At 32.9% G+C, this 17469-nt stretch overlaps 1 protein-coding gene across 4 annotated transcripts in view; it reads left to right on the top strand.

The window, feature by feature from the left end:
• The first annotated feature begins 6066 nt into the window (after positions 1–6066).
• LOC123710295 (LIM/homeobox protein Lhx1) overlaps positions 6067–17469 on the top strand; it is a 51268-nt gene continuing 39865 nt past the window's right edge. For 3 of the 4 annotated variants that reach the window (XM_045662101.1, XM_045662102.1, XM_045662100.1), the window contains exons 1-3: positions 6067–6302; positions 12144–12333; positions 17133–17341. In XM_045662101.1, the coding sequence (XP_045518057.1) occupies positions 6287–6302; positions 12144–12333; positions 17133–17341 (415 nt within the window). In that variant the 5' untranslated portion in view covers positions 6067–6286. The remainder of the gene's footprint in view (positions 6303–12143; positions 12334–17132; positions 17342–17469) is intronic. The other variant, XM_045662103.1, reaches the window with a different exon arrangement.

Here is a 17469-nt window from a genome sequence, read left to right as displayed (position 1 = left end):
TGTCTATGTGTGAATATAACACTCGGTCGTACGGTGAAAGAAATTATCACGAGCCCTCACTTGATTTTATATCTTGAAAGCAGCAATTGGTATCATGAAGACGCTTCTGTACAATTTCTCTTATTTAAATATCTGAGACTACTAAAAACTTAGCTAATCAAGTACGGGAAGAAAAATCTCCATAAGGCGTCAATATAAGTGAAAGCTACATAAACGATGAAGAACTTATCGATTTCAATATAATGTAATTAATTGTAAAAAAATTGTCATACAATACTTTGTAGTAATAACATTTTATTCAATGGATTTTTTACTAAAAAAATCGTTTACAGTTGTGTGTGTTATGCACACTCTGTTATCTATACCTATTTAAATGCAGATCTCATTCAATCATCGAGTACAGAAAACGACATACTATATAGGTATCTACATATTAGTTGGTGGTCCATACACCTTTTGGAGTGATCCAAGTCCCATTTTCTAGCAATCTTTTTGGAATTCCTAAGGCAAAATGAAATGACACAGTGAAATTAAAATAGCTGCTTAAGACCGACCAGGATCCTCACTCTGTAACTTCCTCGACAGTTCTTTCTTTATGAGTTTTTGTGCCATGCCATGTAAGTATGTGACATCAGCGCTACGAACGGAATTACTACATCGAACTTAAATACAAAAACGTCGAGATGTATGTATGGATGGATGTTACAGAGTACCCATACTGGTTTTACTACTGGATGGCTTCTGCCTTGACGACTTGCCTTAGCATACTACAATATATCGTTATAATTATTTGTCGTCGTTAATTTCTATTAAAATCCCTCCTCCTTATGCGAACGATACATAAAATTGTTCCATGTGCCTCGTACGAAATCGAATTAGCTACATAATTCGCCAATGTTTCGGGTTTTGTCTAACTGTGACACCAACTATGAGAATATTGATATTTTCCACCTCACCATAGAATATGTGAGGAAGTTTTTGAAGAGGCGGGAAGGCTCTGATTTTGTTTAAACAGTAATTTAAAATATTGATTATTATTTGCTGTATCAAATGTTTCAAATTTCAGTTTTCTTTAGTTTAATTTTTTTTAATATATTTTGTCTGTAAATGTACTTACTTGTTTTCTGTTACATATATATTGTTAATCTATGTAATCTGTTTTGGCTTTCGTATTGACTAAGTGTTTTGTTTTATAATGTGTATGTTAGCTGTAAGATTACTATTTAATAATAAATAATAATAATAATATATATTAGTCGTCAAGATACGTCAAGGCACCATACAAAATACCATCCGTATCGTCCTGACATCTGTCATTCCACAACTGAGCGTCTTTAAGGCAGTTTCTGCCGCGCACCACCACTATGTGGAACCAGCTGCCCACTGAAGTATTTCCGAACCAATTCGACTTATCGTCGTTCAAGAAAAGAGCATACCAATTCTTAAAAGTCGGAAATTTAAAAACTTCTTTATAAAAAATTGTGTTCGTTTATAGTACAGGGAGAAAACGGCCAGGAGGCTCATCTCATGTTAAGTGATATGCCCATGGACACTCTCAATAATATATTTAGGTATATAAAAGTTGAAAGTAGTTAGTTACACAAGCGTACCGTTTTTATCTATGCACTTTTGCCATATTATAGGTGGAAAACACTTTTTTACCGGATTGAATCTATGTATTATTATAAACTTATAATTATTTTACATAATTTTCATTTTCTTCGGTCACCGTGACGCACGCTGTAAAGCACAAGAAACGTCGGAAAAAATGAAAATTCTGTAAAATAATTATAAGTTTGTAATAATACGTAGCTTCAATCTGGTAAAAAAGTGTTTTCTTTCAATGTGTAAAAGCTATGTTGACAAAAGACAATATTGACTATATTATAGGCAGTTCATTGATCCTTTTAAAAAACCTTCTGACGGGAATTAATAAAATCTTTAAAAGCGGTTTCGACTGCCCTATCAGATCTGAAGTTATGAATTTTCGAAAAAAATCGTAATCTGTTGAAGCAAGGTTCGGGGAGTAGGGTCTTAGACATTCCAATTGAAGCTCCTCTAATTTGTCTGTAGTTTGTTGGGCAGTGTGTGGTCTAGCGTTGTCGTGAGCGATGGACCAGCCTTGGTTGTTTAGCAGCAAGCTTTTCCATCAGGCATGGTTTTCGAAAAACAAATTCACGAGTAAATAGCTGTAAACTTTGAATTTGGAATTCCTCAAAGAGGGTCCAAATTCCTCAAGAGGGAGAAGAGATATTTGGGGTCAAAGTGGCCAGTACGACAAAACCTAGTATAAGAAAAAGAAAAAACTTTATACTTATATATAATAGATAAGGACGTTTAGTTAAAAAGAAAGTGCACTAGCCCCAACCCCAGGATTCCCTGTGAGGGCAGCTCGTCCCCTCATTTTGATATGTTAACGGTAGATAATAATAAGTCAACAAATCTACATAACACAATTTATAATTAAAGTAACTTAAGATTAATTTCTGTAGCAGTATTGGCAATGGCGGTAATACCAACAGGCTGAGTAGCCTAGAGCGGCAGATTTTTGGGGCGGCAATTTTTTTAAAAATAGAAAAGCCGGCAACAAAAATTTTCCAATGACTTTCCCCTCTCACTAGTCACAAACTTCACAGCCTCTACCTTGAAAATTTGTAAATCCGCCACTGAGTATAGGAAAGGTTGACAAAATGTTGTTTTTGTTGGTTTGCGAACGTTAACAAATTATGTATAATGTGGTGTTTGTTTATGATGATGATGATAATCACAAAATTTATAAATTTAAGTTTGTTAGTTGAAATCTTAAAAGTAGGATATAGTTGGGTTAGGTTAGATAATAAGTTATCTCAATTTAAAATGTAGTTATATTTGTGTGTTTTTTTTTGTGTAGTTCAGCAGGGCGTGACAGTCCACAGAAGAAATGTTCCGCACTGTTTTCCCAATACGAAAACTTCCTTTTGACCGCATCCAACGCAGAGCGGCTCGACCTTGTTGTTTCTGATCGGCTAGATCAGTGTTTCCACACCATTTATTGGCATGCCCTTAGGCTTCCTAAAATTCTGATGCAATTATATATATAACATATTTATATAATTATATAACATAATTTTTTATAACAAAATTTGAATTGCTTAAAAAACTTAAATGATAGGTTTTAGGAAGAAATTACTTGGAAATTGTTAACGAAATACAGTAAGTAGATTAAAAAAAAATCTTAATGAAAAATAATACATATTGGAATATAGATAGCTAAAGAGCTATCACATAACCCCCTGTGGGGCGTGTACCACACGTTGGGCACTGGACTAGATCCTTTGGCGCTGCGTAGAAATATAGGCCCTCTGCATCTTCCATCGCATTTATCATGGGCTATCTCAAACTCTTCGGATTAATATCTGCGGCTAACTTTCATTTGTTCCTCCTTGACGTATGGCGTTCCACGACGGAGTGTTATAATTCTCTCGCCGCGCATCACGACTTTACGGAACCGGCTCCCATTACAGGTATTACCGAACCGTTGCGACTTATGTCTTCAACAGACGAGTGTGCCTTAAAGGACGGCAACACTATGGTCTATAATCAGTAAACTCTTAGTTCACTTTAAGTGGGTCACCTACCTTTATGGCAAAAAAAAAATAGTTCAAAAAGGGGGCTTCAGCTAGCAATTACATTTTATAGGTATTTAACCAAACGGAGTCCAAATGAAATTCTATCTTCATATTCCTACAGGCAGACAATTTGCAAACTCTCCGCTTCGACAAACGTATTTCGTTCTTGTAGAAATACAAAGAAAAAGTTTATGTTACTGGTATGTGTGTTGGTCTGTGTAATAAATGAGGAGTGTTTGCCTAGTGGCTTCAGCGTGTGACTCTCATCCCTGAGGTCGTAGGTCTGATCAGCTGTGCATCAATGGGCTTTCTGTCTATCTGCGCATTTGACATTCTTTCGAACGGCGAATGAAAACATCGTCAGGAAATCGGCTTGCCTTAGACCTAAAAAGTCGATGGCGTGTGTCAGGCAGGCATAGACGATGACTTGCCTATTAGACTGACAAATGATAAGGAAACAGGTACAGAAATCTGAGGCTCAGACCTAAATAGCTTGTAGCGCCACTGGTCTATGTATTTTATAAATAATGTATAATCTTTATTTTTAAAACAAAATATTTGTATAGTAAACAAGCTCTCAAACTATGGGACTAATAGAAAAGCTTATTCTATTGAAGGTTTACTTTTTCTAGCTGAGTTTCAGTATTGTGGATCGACAGCTTTACGAGGGGGTGATGAAATAATCTTTCTAACTTAGGGCTAGGTACAATGGAAGTATTTTACTGTGGATTCAAGACGAACTTGATGCTCAATCGCTGATGGACATGGCTTTTTAAAATTGACGTAATTGTAAACTTTTAATTTTTTTTAAGTTTTCGTTAAGTATTTTTTTAGTCAACCAGCAGTTACCTAATAAAATTTATTTGAAATGAGCAGCGCGGAAATTCGCAAATATATTTTTCGAGTTTATTTGCATTCATAGATAGGTATATATATACATTTTTGTTATTTATATATGCGCATTTTACATTCACTCGAACAGTGAAGGAAAACATCGTGAGGAAACCGGCTTGCCTTAGACCCAAAAAGTCTACGTCGTGTGACAGGCGGATTGATCACCAATTAGATTGACAATTGACTGACAATGATTGACTATAGATTTGAAGCCCAGACCTAAAAAGGTTGTAGCGTCACAGATTTTTTTTGTTATTAGTATCATAACTTATGCTTATACTGATTTTAAGTTCCATTTTATTTTACAAAATTAGTATTTGACAAAAGCATGCATGACTGATTAGAAATAACAATTAACCGTCTTTTTTTATATTCCTAAAGGAAAATGATATTCCATATTTGGTTACTAGCCTCTACTCTCATTGAACACGACTGTAAAGTACTACAAATGTCAAATTATGTAAATAGTGTCATTATTTCGCGTTTATGCCAGTTAAAGATCTTTTATTAACATTTAGACTCAGGTTAAGAAAATATAAGAGTAAAATAACTAAATAAAATGCCAATATTAATTACTAGGTACTTGATTAATATTCGCATTAAAACCATAAATTATGTAAGCGGGAAACTCAAATTAAACCTCTATTAACGATTCTATTACTAGAATAATCTAAAGGCTAGTTTATATAATATTATTATGGTCAAAGTTCGAATAAAAATAGCGAGTATACAATATAACCCTATAGGATATCCAATGACATGAAATAGCTACCTATAAGGCAAAACTAGATATTTCCGTCGAATGCCCGTGGGATGGAAGAAATAAAGGATAAGCAAGGCGTTCATAAACTTTCACGCCCCCAGTCAAAACATCCTCAGAAACCAGAATCATAAAGGCTAGAACCGAAAAACCCTATAATTACGCCGGCTACCAGCGAGCCAATTTAAATTTACTGCGAACGAAGCACGTGTCCCACAAAATGATCCCACTACCGCACAGAATCACGCACGAAAAAAAACTAGGAAAATGGTAGGTGGCGCCACCCCCTCGACGCTAGTGGTCGGCCACTGAAACCACGCCCTGTCTCAGGGCTCTTCTGTTTCAGTCTAGCACGTGTGGTTATTGTATGGTGCTCTCTTTTCAATTGAGCCAGGGCGACGGTAGCAGTCTGTTGATATTGTAGCGCTGCAGCGCTGTATAATGGTTTTTGAGTATTCGAATAGTGAGACATTCGAATATCGTGTTGCTTTACGAAGTTTAATGTTGTTAATTGTAGTTTTAGTAATAGGAACCATTTCAAACTATATAAAAATATTTTAGACGAACCAGAATTAAACTGATCTGTGAAACTTTTACAACTATACTTATTTGAGGCAGTGAGATAAAAAACATTTATTTAGATGATAAATCCTGGACATACTAAGAGAAAACAGTAGCAAATACAGTCAAGCGCTTTACAGTAATCGTTAGACGTAACCGGCAAATTCAAGCGCTTTCATCCTTGAAGAGTAAGTATTCACGCCGTAGCTTTTTGAGATTTCGGTCAGTACGCGTTGAGTCGCCGCGCGTAACGGTGTCGCTGGACTTTACGCGGTCCCGCGTTGTTTTTAGTGCAGTGTCGTGAGGGTGCCGAAGTGGCGGGCTTCCTAGCCGCAGGTAGGGGGGGTCATGCCCCCTTCCACCAGCACCATATTGGTAAAAGTCAGTGTCCTGTGTCTCAATATTCAGACTAAATTTTTTTCACAAGTTTTTAACGAACATTGAATGTGATTTAGCATCAGTGATGCCAACATACGGAGGTTATTTTGTTATTTTTATATTTAATTGAGTTCCTTTTCAATCCTTTTTCAATTTAACTCTGTAACTCTAGGTGTCTATTGTGAGATGTGTTTGTGTCGTGATAAAAAAACACTTTCACAATATCTTTTAAATATACTTTATTCTATTACTCACTTCAGTATAATTAAGCCTACTAAGAATCCGCAAACAATTACAACATATCTAGCAATTTACCTACCCTAAATTTGATAAAAACTAACGAGATACACTTGAAAAAAACACTTCTGACGGGAAGAATCAGAATAAATTACAAATATTCTCTTAATCTTGAAACTAGAGAAAATACATACAATTTGTAGAAACTTTAGGCCTAACTAGGTCTTTGATCGTCTAAGCTCGTTATACGGAAGCTGGTATATTACAATTATAATATAAAATATTATAATACATACTTTTTACTATAAACCTCAATTAGCTATTAAATGTTTTGTCCTTATCACTCTGTGAATAATTCGACGGGAATTATTCCTTTTCATTGGGTACCTAATTATATTGTAATTGACAATTAATTATACTCTATTGATATCATTTAACAATTATTGATTCGAATAAAAAAGCACTGATAATTAACTTTGTTAAAAAGTGTTATAATTTTGTACACATATAAAATTTATCTTAACCTATCTATCGCATCTATGATGGCAGCATTCAGTTGTTTTTCATGCAATCACCAATATTTTCTTTAAAACTAATGTAATATTAAATCATAGATCCACTCACTAAATGCCGTATCTCGTACAACAGGTAGCGAAAAGCCATTGTATTAATCTAGCCTGATAGTTCATAAGTCCCAGCTCTTCATGGGCATTAATTATCAAGTCTTGGAAATAAATCTAGGGGATTACATCATCTAGAGCATTGTTGCTTCAGCACTCCTGTCATCCCTGACGTTTTAACCTGGCTCCAATGGACTTTCTATTTTTAAAGTCGTTAGTAAAAGCATGCCTAGGACCTAAATAGTCGACTGCGTTAAGCACAGAAGCCCTATTAAGAAAAACAAATGATAACTACAGATATCTGAGGCCAGGAGCGCTAGCTTTTAATTCTCGGATTATATAGCATTCTAATGCTGAAAGAATATTTGGAATCGGTTGGTGGTTATTGGCGTAAATCAAATCTTTTGCCCTTCCTCATAAAAAACTAAAAATCGTATACAATAAAATCATTCTTGAAACAACATATCCATATTATAAAATAAAACAGTTAGACAATATACAAAGCCAAAACAGATTACATTGATAAACAAAATGTACGAAACAGAAAACATAAGTCAATTAAGTATATTAATAGGTAAAAAGAAAACTGAAATTATATTAAACAAATAAGAATTAAAACAAAACAAATAATTACTGCTAAATAAAGTAAAAGTCTTCCCGCATCTTAAAATATTCTCTCACACCCTCTTTGTTAGGAAAGTTTGTCATTATCATTATGTCAGCCCTTGCAACACAGCTGAAGAGAGTAGGTACTTGACCGACATTCCAGTAATGCTACGAAAATACCGAACATTTTAGTAATAAAAATACCTAATATAAACTTCAGAAAAATAATGATTAATAAAATTTAAGAGACCTTTCTAACATTAGCTGCAAACAAAAGTCGCGTTCTTCATTACTGAAGGACGTGATGCTGCTTACCTTCCATTCCCCTCTGTCTTCGGCAGGCCTTTGTAATAAGGCCTATAAGCACCTTAACCTGGTCAGTCCAGCGAGTTACCACAAGCTTCTCCAAGTTATCGGGTTACCTTTGCGTGCGTTCAAAGCTCGGTAGTTTCGTACCACTACCGTTGTACAAAAAGTTGTTAACAGAAATAAGTTTTATTTAATCATACACAAATGCTTTTTGACCCAACGACAATATAGTAGGAATTAGCAAAGGACAGTATGTTTTAATATAATAATAAGTTCGTTATTAAATAATTAGTATAACATACTTCAGAAAGCATTAACAAATAAATGTTTAATACCCATTTATGTAAAAAGATATTTTTGACAGTTTTACTACTATAAAACCTTTATATTACAAGGTAGGTAACCCAAAAAAAGCCCTCCATAATACTTTATTATCTAACTAGCGATAACAATGCACTCGTCATTTGAAATACTTATATTGTACTTTGTAATTTTAATTAAAATAGTATTTAGAAGAAAAATTCACACTTTTGTGTACACAAGTAACTAAAATCACACTTTGGCCTTATTGGAAACCCTATTTTTTAATAAAAACAAGTAAACATTCAACTTAAGGAATATAGAACGTTATCAATACTTATTTTAAATCTAATGATAGATTAACGAATTTTGATAATTTTAGATCTTATCAGAGATAAATCTTTAATTCTGACACACAAATATACATTATTTACAATTTTCTTAACCTACATAATAACAATAATTAAGAAATAGAAAATTAAATCAAATATAAAAATGAATTAGCGCCTGTGCACTTGCACCCCACGGCCTGATTAACACTTATTAACATAAATAACTTAATTAATATATAAAATCTATAGAACAGATAATAACTATATTAGTATTCTAATCGTATTAATTATACTCGCATGTTATAACCATTAAGAATAAAAGCTCTTTAAAGGTATATCAAGGTAGGTATGCCTTTTTAAACAATACAGATAAATTAATCTCTTTTTAGTATTTTTGACAAAGAATGTTAACAAAAACAGATAAAATATCAATAGTCTAGTGACAAAAAGTAACTTACAGTTTATCGGCTTAACAGTTAACGGCTCGTAGGTTTTACCCATAGTTAATGCGGCTTAGAACCTCTTTTTAACAAGTTCTTACAATATGGTAATCTTTTTCGGAAACGGCTCGTAAAAAACGGTACTTGAAGTTATTTAAAAAATGATTTAATTTTTTTTACAACAATACTGTCTTTTATTCAGTAGTGTGTCAGTTTAATCAAGATTTGACGAAACAGAATAGTTTTTTCAAATAAACTAATAGAGAGGAGTTTTTGTTTGTTTGTTCAAACAAACTTATGGTTTAAATTGTCAAATTAGTTTTATATTTCACACGAATATTAATAAATATACGTTATAGGTAATAGCGTTGCTGAATATTTTAATAGACCAGAAACATTCACATATGTGTCATATTTATAATGTTGATTTTTATTTTATAACAGATTAAAGCCTTAATCCTTAAATTAAAACCTACAACGCAGTTGGTTGGTATCTGCGGGTTAATTTACTTTACATGTACGAATTTTTCCTTAATTTGAACTAATTACTAAGTATTGTAGACAAGAGAACGCTGTCATGTTTATCAAAGCCCGGATCCTATCTAGATATGATTGTATTGTACTTCAGGTTTAAAAATGGCGCGTTTTTCAATATGTTTAAGGTTAGGATTATAATAAATTAATACAAAAATTGTTAGCTATGCAACCTTCTTGCTTTGCTTATGTTGACAGATTTCACAGATTACTAGAAGCATTCGAATAAAGAGGTTTTACGAAAATTATAAATTTAGAATACATACACAAAAACTTGTAAGGTTGAAATCACAGGTCACATTTTAAAGATACGACCGGCGATTTCTGAATGCTCTAATGGTGCGCGACCAATCGGACAGTTTTGAATTTGGAATAAACGATGCGACCTTCATAAATTCAAACAATAAATGTCAGATATTTAAAAATTCAAAAATGGATGTTTTTCTTTTTGTGTAAGTTGTTGTACACTACCGATCTTTATGAAATAATTCAGTATTGAAATTTTTTTCATCGAAAACTTTACTATTTTTCGTACTTATTAAGCAAATAACTACTACAAATCCTTCCAAATGCTTTGTTTTACTACATCTATGCTAATATTATAATGAAGGACTGGTATTTTTGTATGTTTGTAACGAATACATTTTTTTATCCTTCCGAGGTCTTCATATAAGTCAAAATACGTTCAGGTACCTATATAATAGTTTCTTATGCTATTTGTTTGCGTTGCATAGAAAATATATACCTTGATTGTATGCTATGCTTTATCGATCGTAAAACCCAATCCTATTACGTTTAGCAATGCACTGCTAACTTTTCATAACAAAACTTGAATAACGTATTATCGCATTTATAACATAAACACTGGTTTAAATCGAGGTAAAAGTAAAAGCAATGTAGTCGTCCTTACCTTGCAGATAAAGGGAATTCGTTCGTAACTATTCTTTAGTTTTAAACATTGCGTAAAAGATAGCAAAATTACAGAAAAAATAATTTTTAATGAAAATGTCTAAGGACGTATAAACAGTTCATTTAAGTAAGAAATAGAAATCCAATATTTAATTAAAAAGTAACAATATGGAAAAGACCAAAAGCTTAAAAAATGGCCATAAACCAATCAAGCTTTGGATTATAAAGGAATACAAACGCTGCTACTACGTCTTATATTATTTGCAAACCTGTACAGATTATCTAAAGCCCCTCTATTCTATTATATAAATGATTCTATTTGGTATTTTGTCTATACCTCAACAGAAGTGGAATACGTTGGCTTAAAGGTCTCGTTACCAGGCCATAAAATTATTAAAAAAAAAAAAAAAAGTGGAATACGTTATAGTTTTAAAAAAAGAAAAGCTTGGTTTTTTCATTTCTAGGTATAAACTTCACATTTTTTTAATACGTTTTTTCATAATCATGGATACAAGTCCTTTAGCCGGTTCATTCACAAGAAATTAGACGTCGAATTATAAACTGCTTTTTATATCGGTTAATAGTAACGAATAGATATGCCGTTGTAAATACTAGATAGATATAATATAGAATACTACAGAGATTAACGTTTTAAGGTTAGAAAGACTTAGGTATCAATATGAATTCCGTATATCAAAGCACTTCACGTTTTTGACACACGGGAGCCATACTTAGCGTTAAGTTGCTCAGAATCTTATCCTGACCGCTATATTGAAATATAGATATTATTATTTGCGTCAATTGGATCAAAACCTACGTCAATGCTTTAAGTTTTTAATTATTACACGGATATTTGAAAACAGATATCGCATCCTTTGTCATTTAATTTTTGTTGATTAAAAAAATTCATTTTACTTTTACGCCGTAAACTTTTGAGTACCGTTTTAATGTAAATAAAATGTATATTGAGACAATTATTAAATTAACTACTGGATATTGCCCTGCGTAGAGGGAACCTGTTTAAAACTGTGCATTGGGAACCTTTTAATGTTCACATGAAATTTTACATGTACGCGCACAAGAACATTCTAGCACGTTCTATTCTACAATCATAGGTATAGCATGACCTATACATCCGAGGCAATGCAAACATCCCAACTTAGGGTTATAATTTAAAAAAGATTCAAAGAAAAAACACGTAGATATATATATATATATATATATATCGTACCTGTTTCATGATCAATTGACGATTTAATAGACAAGTAGATTATAGGCCGTGAAGTCTGACTCACGCTGACGTTTTGGGTCTAAGATAATCCGGTTTTCTCACGATGTTTTCCTTCACTGTTCGAGCGTTAAATGCGCATATAGATAGTCCATTGGTGCACAGCCGGGTATCGAACTTACGACCTCAGGGATGTGTCGCACGCTCAAGCCAATTGGCCAGCACTGCTCTGTAGATACATATTAGTACGTTTAACCCTAATTTTCGTCATGAGTCATTGTAGATATTGGTTAAAACCGCAATAAATACCGTGCAGTTTTTCGCGACATAGTCTCGTTCAAAATTTATTACGAAGCTAAAAAATCTTTTCCACGATTAAAGGTTCATTTTTTCTAAAATATCCCTAATGTATGTTATTTGTCTACAGGAAGAGGTGAGGCAGGCGGTGCCATGGCCTGCGCCGGCTGCGAGAAGCCGATTTTGGATAAGTTTCTACTTCACGTATTGGAGCGGGCGTGGCACGCGGCCTGCGTAAGATGCGCGGACTGCCGAGCGCCCCTCGCCGATAAATGCTATTCCAGAGACAACAAACTCTTTTGCAGGAATGATTTCTTCAGGTAAGATTAATTGCACCAGTATCAGTCCCTTCGCTAAATATTTATTTTATTTAATAAACTGTAGTACGTCACTTTGTTCTATTGTCAATAGCCCATATAAGGATTTTTATTAGGTTACATTATCGTAGTTTTCACACGGTTCCCTAACTTTTTTGAAAAATCGTCTATAGCCTATGTTAATCAGGGTTGTAGGATTCTAATGGTGAAAAAGATTTAAGTGAGCCCAGTAGTCCAGTCTATTATATTAATTTCTCTTTATAACTTCTAGTATAAAAAAGCAAAATATAAACCTCTTAACGATTACGCATAAACGATTTTTAAAGTCAAAATAAATAAATAATCTTATACATCTACTAGACTTCTTCCATGAGCGTACAGTTGTCATTTGTTTCTGAATACCTTAAGACGATAACGTCATATTTATTGGTCTAAGAAATGCATATTAAAATCCATTGCTCCGTACACAATTGCCCAACACTGTCTTAGCCTCTAAGAATTATAATATATTAATGATTAGCTTTATGTTTTAAAACTTAATAAAACCATCTATCTTAACATTTCCTTTAAATATCTAGTCATAAGTATAAACATAATCTGTGTTCCGTATTTGTATGATTAATGATGTTTATGTCATTAACGCATCTTTTAACTTCATGACAATATTGTATTGTTCTTTAATACTAAAATTGTAAAATTGAATATAATGTTAGATATCTTACTACGACATCGGTGACTTGTCGACTCTTGGTATTTTAAAACTTAATAAAATTAGGTTCACGATTTTTTCTTTAAGAAGGATAATATTTAAAAGAAAAATAGTTAACTGAGAACTGAATAATGCTTCATAAAAATACTAATAGCTAATAGTAATTTTATACGATAAAATTGTCTATACACAAACTAAAAGTTTAATTTAGGTTAGATACCGATATGATTATTGTTATAAGACTATGGCCCTCTACATTGTTGCTTAATCGTAGGCGCCAAATTGTCAAAAAAAATTGTCTGTGGTTACCGCAGCGCAGCGGAAAACGGTTCACTTACGACTTCCGCCGGCCATTTTGATGTTTTTTAACTTTAGTTTCGAGTAGTCTTAAATTTTCAAAGAAGGGGCAAATATTTGTTTCGGCAGTGTTTGTATATATATTCATAACAATTTTATCATAAGTTTTTAATAACGAGTCTGATTTTTAAATCGTTGTTGAATTTGTGTGTTCATTTGAGCATCTGTATCGAGCAAAAATATATATTTTTTAATTCCAGCATGTGTAAGATATAACTCCTAATCTATAGAATAATTATCAAAATCATTGCTTCAGTTATAAATAATTCTTAGTAAAGTAAATCATTATTTTGATGAGTTCATTGTTGACATTTCCTAAACCTAAGTGATGTCATTTCCGTTTCTTGACACGCAGCCATTATCGTGAGCTTTAATTGTTTTTACTGGTTTTGTTATTCAACATATTAAAAAGTTTTAAAATTACATTGTTTATGAATTTAGTAACGTCCATTTAGCTTGCTCATAGATTTATAGTCATTAAAGAGGAAAATGTAAATACAAAAAGTTATCACTATATCCCTACCAATTTCTGAAATATCATTAGATTTATCTGGCAACTCTGCAATATTATTAATTATTATTCTTAAAAAATAAAATTGCACCGTTTTCTAAAGTATACTCTTTCTCTACTAAATGATTAATAAACACAGATATTTATTAATCACAGCGTAAATACACTTGATAGAAAGCGACGAAAGAGTACTTTACTTTTAAAAAATACAGGTCGAATTGTAAACCCAGTTTCTTTTTTGAACTCCATTAAAAATGGAATAAATTTTTTCTTAAATTTATGTCGTTAAAAGTTTTCTGTTAATTGTTTTGTATACACTCAAAAATATATGGATGTTAGTAATTTCTTCATTAATCAAAACGTTACATATTAAAACGCATTTGTCCGCCCCATACCTCATGTTGGGGTACGAGACTTTCAAGTGAGAACTCCATTTAGTCTAAATAATTCGATAGATCTCATGAAATATGGCCGATTGCCAGCAACTGATGTTTTATTCATGTGACCTCCTCGTTTATGCAAATCACCTGCTAATAACTCAAAGTGATGATAAAATAATAAAAAGCGGAATTTATGCTGTATTCGTTATTGTCATAAATCGAAACAATTATCACATTTCGTAAAACATTATTTTTAATATACACTTATAGCAAAATAAGGTATATTCAGATTAAAAAAAAGTAATTTATTGATTACATTTTAGTTTTTTTGATTCAGTTAAAAGATCAGTGAGGTCGGACGTTCGATCCCGGCTGTGAACCAATGGACTTTTTGTCTATTTGCGCATTACATTCGCTCGGTTTTTTTCCGCATTAACAGTGAAGGAAAACATCGTGAGGAAAGGCCTGCCTTAGACCAAAAAGTTGACGGCGTGTGTCAGGCTCAGGACGTTTATTAGATTGATCATGAAACGGATACAAAAATCCTAACCTAACCTAAATTTGTTTTAGCAGCATAGCGCAAAATGGCGATACGTTAAGCACATTTATTTATCTAAAATTACCTACCTTAGAAAGACAACAGTATCTATATAATAATTTATTTATTCAAGCAGACAATGATAATCATGTTAGTTACAATATTGTCCTAAATATTTTATAATGAGTACATTAACTAATGCACTAGAAGTCCATTGCAATGCATTCGATGTAAGAGCCATACACCCTTCCCGCTATTATTTCGTATTTAGTATATATAGTTTTATTCACTTAAGCTAAATCAGTCAATCTTGTAAGTACAGTCCCTTGCTCTCAAATTGTGACAGCCTGGTACGTTCTATTTAAAGCAAGACCTATTTGCTTATCCAGATTTAATACTGTTTTTTTAATACTCAACTTTGAATTTAGCCAACTGTAACAATTCGCACAGACGCATCGCATTACAATAATACAGATTAGGTTCCATATAATAAATGTCAAATCTACGGAATAATTACCTCAAGAAGGAACGGTAATGCAAACGCCGCAGGTGTACCTAAACAGTGCAGTGTGATTAAAATACAATATCTATTAATATTACTTTGTTTAAATTTAAAATATTACACCTTTCTAGTACCTTATAACCTTCCTAAAAAATCGCGTGCGGTCTAAGACATCTTTCATCAATTAAATACTCAATGCATTGGCGGAATAGTTTCTTTGATATTGACCTAAAAATCAGCCAGTTATTATAATACCATGTTTATTGCTCATATTTCTGATACTGCTTTATTGCTTCCGGTATTCGGTATTCTAATTAAGGCTTAAAATTCATTTATTGTTAATATTATATTGATATTTTGTAAAACTGTCGATATTAATTAAATCAAATGTCAAAGATTCCAATATAACCATGATAATAAGTTGCTTTTTTACGCTGATTCTATTTTAGTAATATTTTTTTTATCTATGTCACAATTTATATATACTCTGTGGCATCATATATTCTACACAGAGTATGGCATAGACAAACAACGTCCCTGACTTACATGTGCCCAGCGGTCAACCTTACATTCGAAATTATCAAAATCCGATTTTAAATTATCTTCGGTCATTACGAACTAACGACCCAACATCGATTTATTGATATTCCGATGTATTTGGGAAGCGATGTCTAAATTATGTTTATGATTCATATTTTATACGAAAGATTTCGGCAATTTATGCTATTTTTAATCTAGATATTTTTATGGTTGAATCCTTAATTGTTATCACGGATGGAAATAGTGTCTACTTATTTTGTTATATTTATATATAAACTACATTAGGTTGTCACTGACTCTTTAATTTATGAAATTTAGTGCAAAATACAGTCACTTCGCCGTCAGTATGCTTCAAGAGTCGAGTGCGAATGCGGGAACTAAGATATCCCACTGTCAAACATGTCAAAATCCAATTAGTTTTTTGAGATATGTTTCTCTTAGTTTTAAATCTTTTAGAATAGTCAGTTTTTAAGAAACATTAACAGTGTTGCCCTGGTGTCTATGCGCGAATCATGCCAGATGACACTTGCTGTCATTGTCATTTGACACCGCCCTGGTGAAGTTAGTCGTTAGGAAGGCCTTAGAATCAGCGGCTTGAGTCAGATTCTAAAAGATGACACTCGCCGCTGATAAACAGAAATCTGACGCACAAGATCTGATCAAGAAGTCGCGTGATTATAATGTACTAGAATAACATTTTTTTTGATTATGTAATTACTTTCTTTTAGATGACAGTAAGGCCGACATTAGCATAGAAATTAGTTTTAAACAATGAATTTTAATCACTTTTTATTTCCTACATATGCTTTGTTATGCAAAGTACCAAGGTTGTATATTTAAGTGATATTTGGTAAAATTTAGTTACTTATGTTTGTGAGCAGTGAGGAGAAATATGTGCGAACGCGACGAGAAATTTGACTCCTATTTTGAGTAGGTAACATTTAAACATAAAATTAGTTTTAATCTTTTTTTGTTAAGTCTTTAGCATAGTTAAGTGTCCCTTTGCCATAGAAATATAGAACTTTTTTTAATAGAATAGAGTGCAAACGGGAAAGAGGCTCACTTGATCTTAAGTGTAAATTGTGCAGTGCGGTATCCCGCCGCCCATGGACAGAGGGCTCGCGAGTGCGTTGCCAGCCTTTTAAGAATTTGAACCCTCCTTTCCGAAGTCGGATTATAAACCCATTTTTGATTTTAACTTACACGTAAATCCTTAAATGTTCTATCTTTTTAATTTGTACTGATTATATTAAAATCTTCTACAGACGTTACGGTACGAAATGCAGTGGCTGTGGTCACGGTATCTCACCATCAGACCTGGTGAGGAAAGCCCGGGAAAAGGTGTTCCACCTCAACTGCTTCACCTGCCTGGTCTGCCGGAAGCAGTTGTCCACTGGAGAAGAGCTTTATGTCCTGGACGACAATAAGTTTATATGCAAGGAGGATTATCTTGCGGGAAAGGCGCCGACGCACTGTAAGTAAAATTCTATTTTTATTTAGTGAATGTGTTCTTTAGGTATATTATACAACCGGTATTAAGTAATGAGGAGACATATAATTTATAAAACGCGATAAACCATAAATTAAAGTATTTATAGATAG

The sequence above is a fragment of the Pieris brassicae genome, chromosome 5 (genome assembly GCF_905147105.1).
Source record: "Pieris brassicae chromosome 5, ilPieBrab1.1, whole genome shotgun sequence".
In the NCBI taxonomy this organism is placed as follows: Eukaryota; Metazoa; Arthropoda; class Insecta; order Lepidoptera; family Pieridae; genus Pieris; species Pieris brassicae.
The sequence above is the reverse complement of the archived record's forward strand: the minus strand, read 5'-3'. Positions and strand labels throughout refer to the sequence as shown.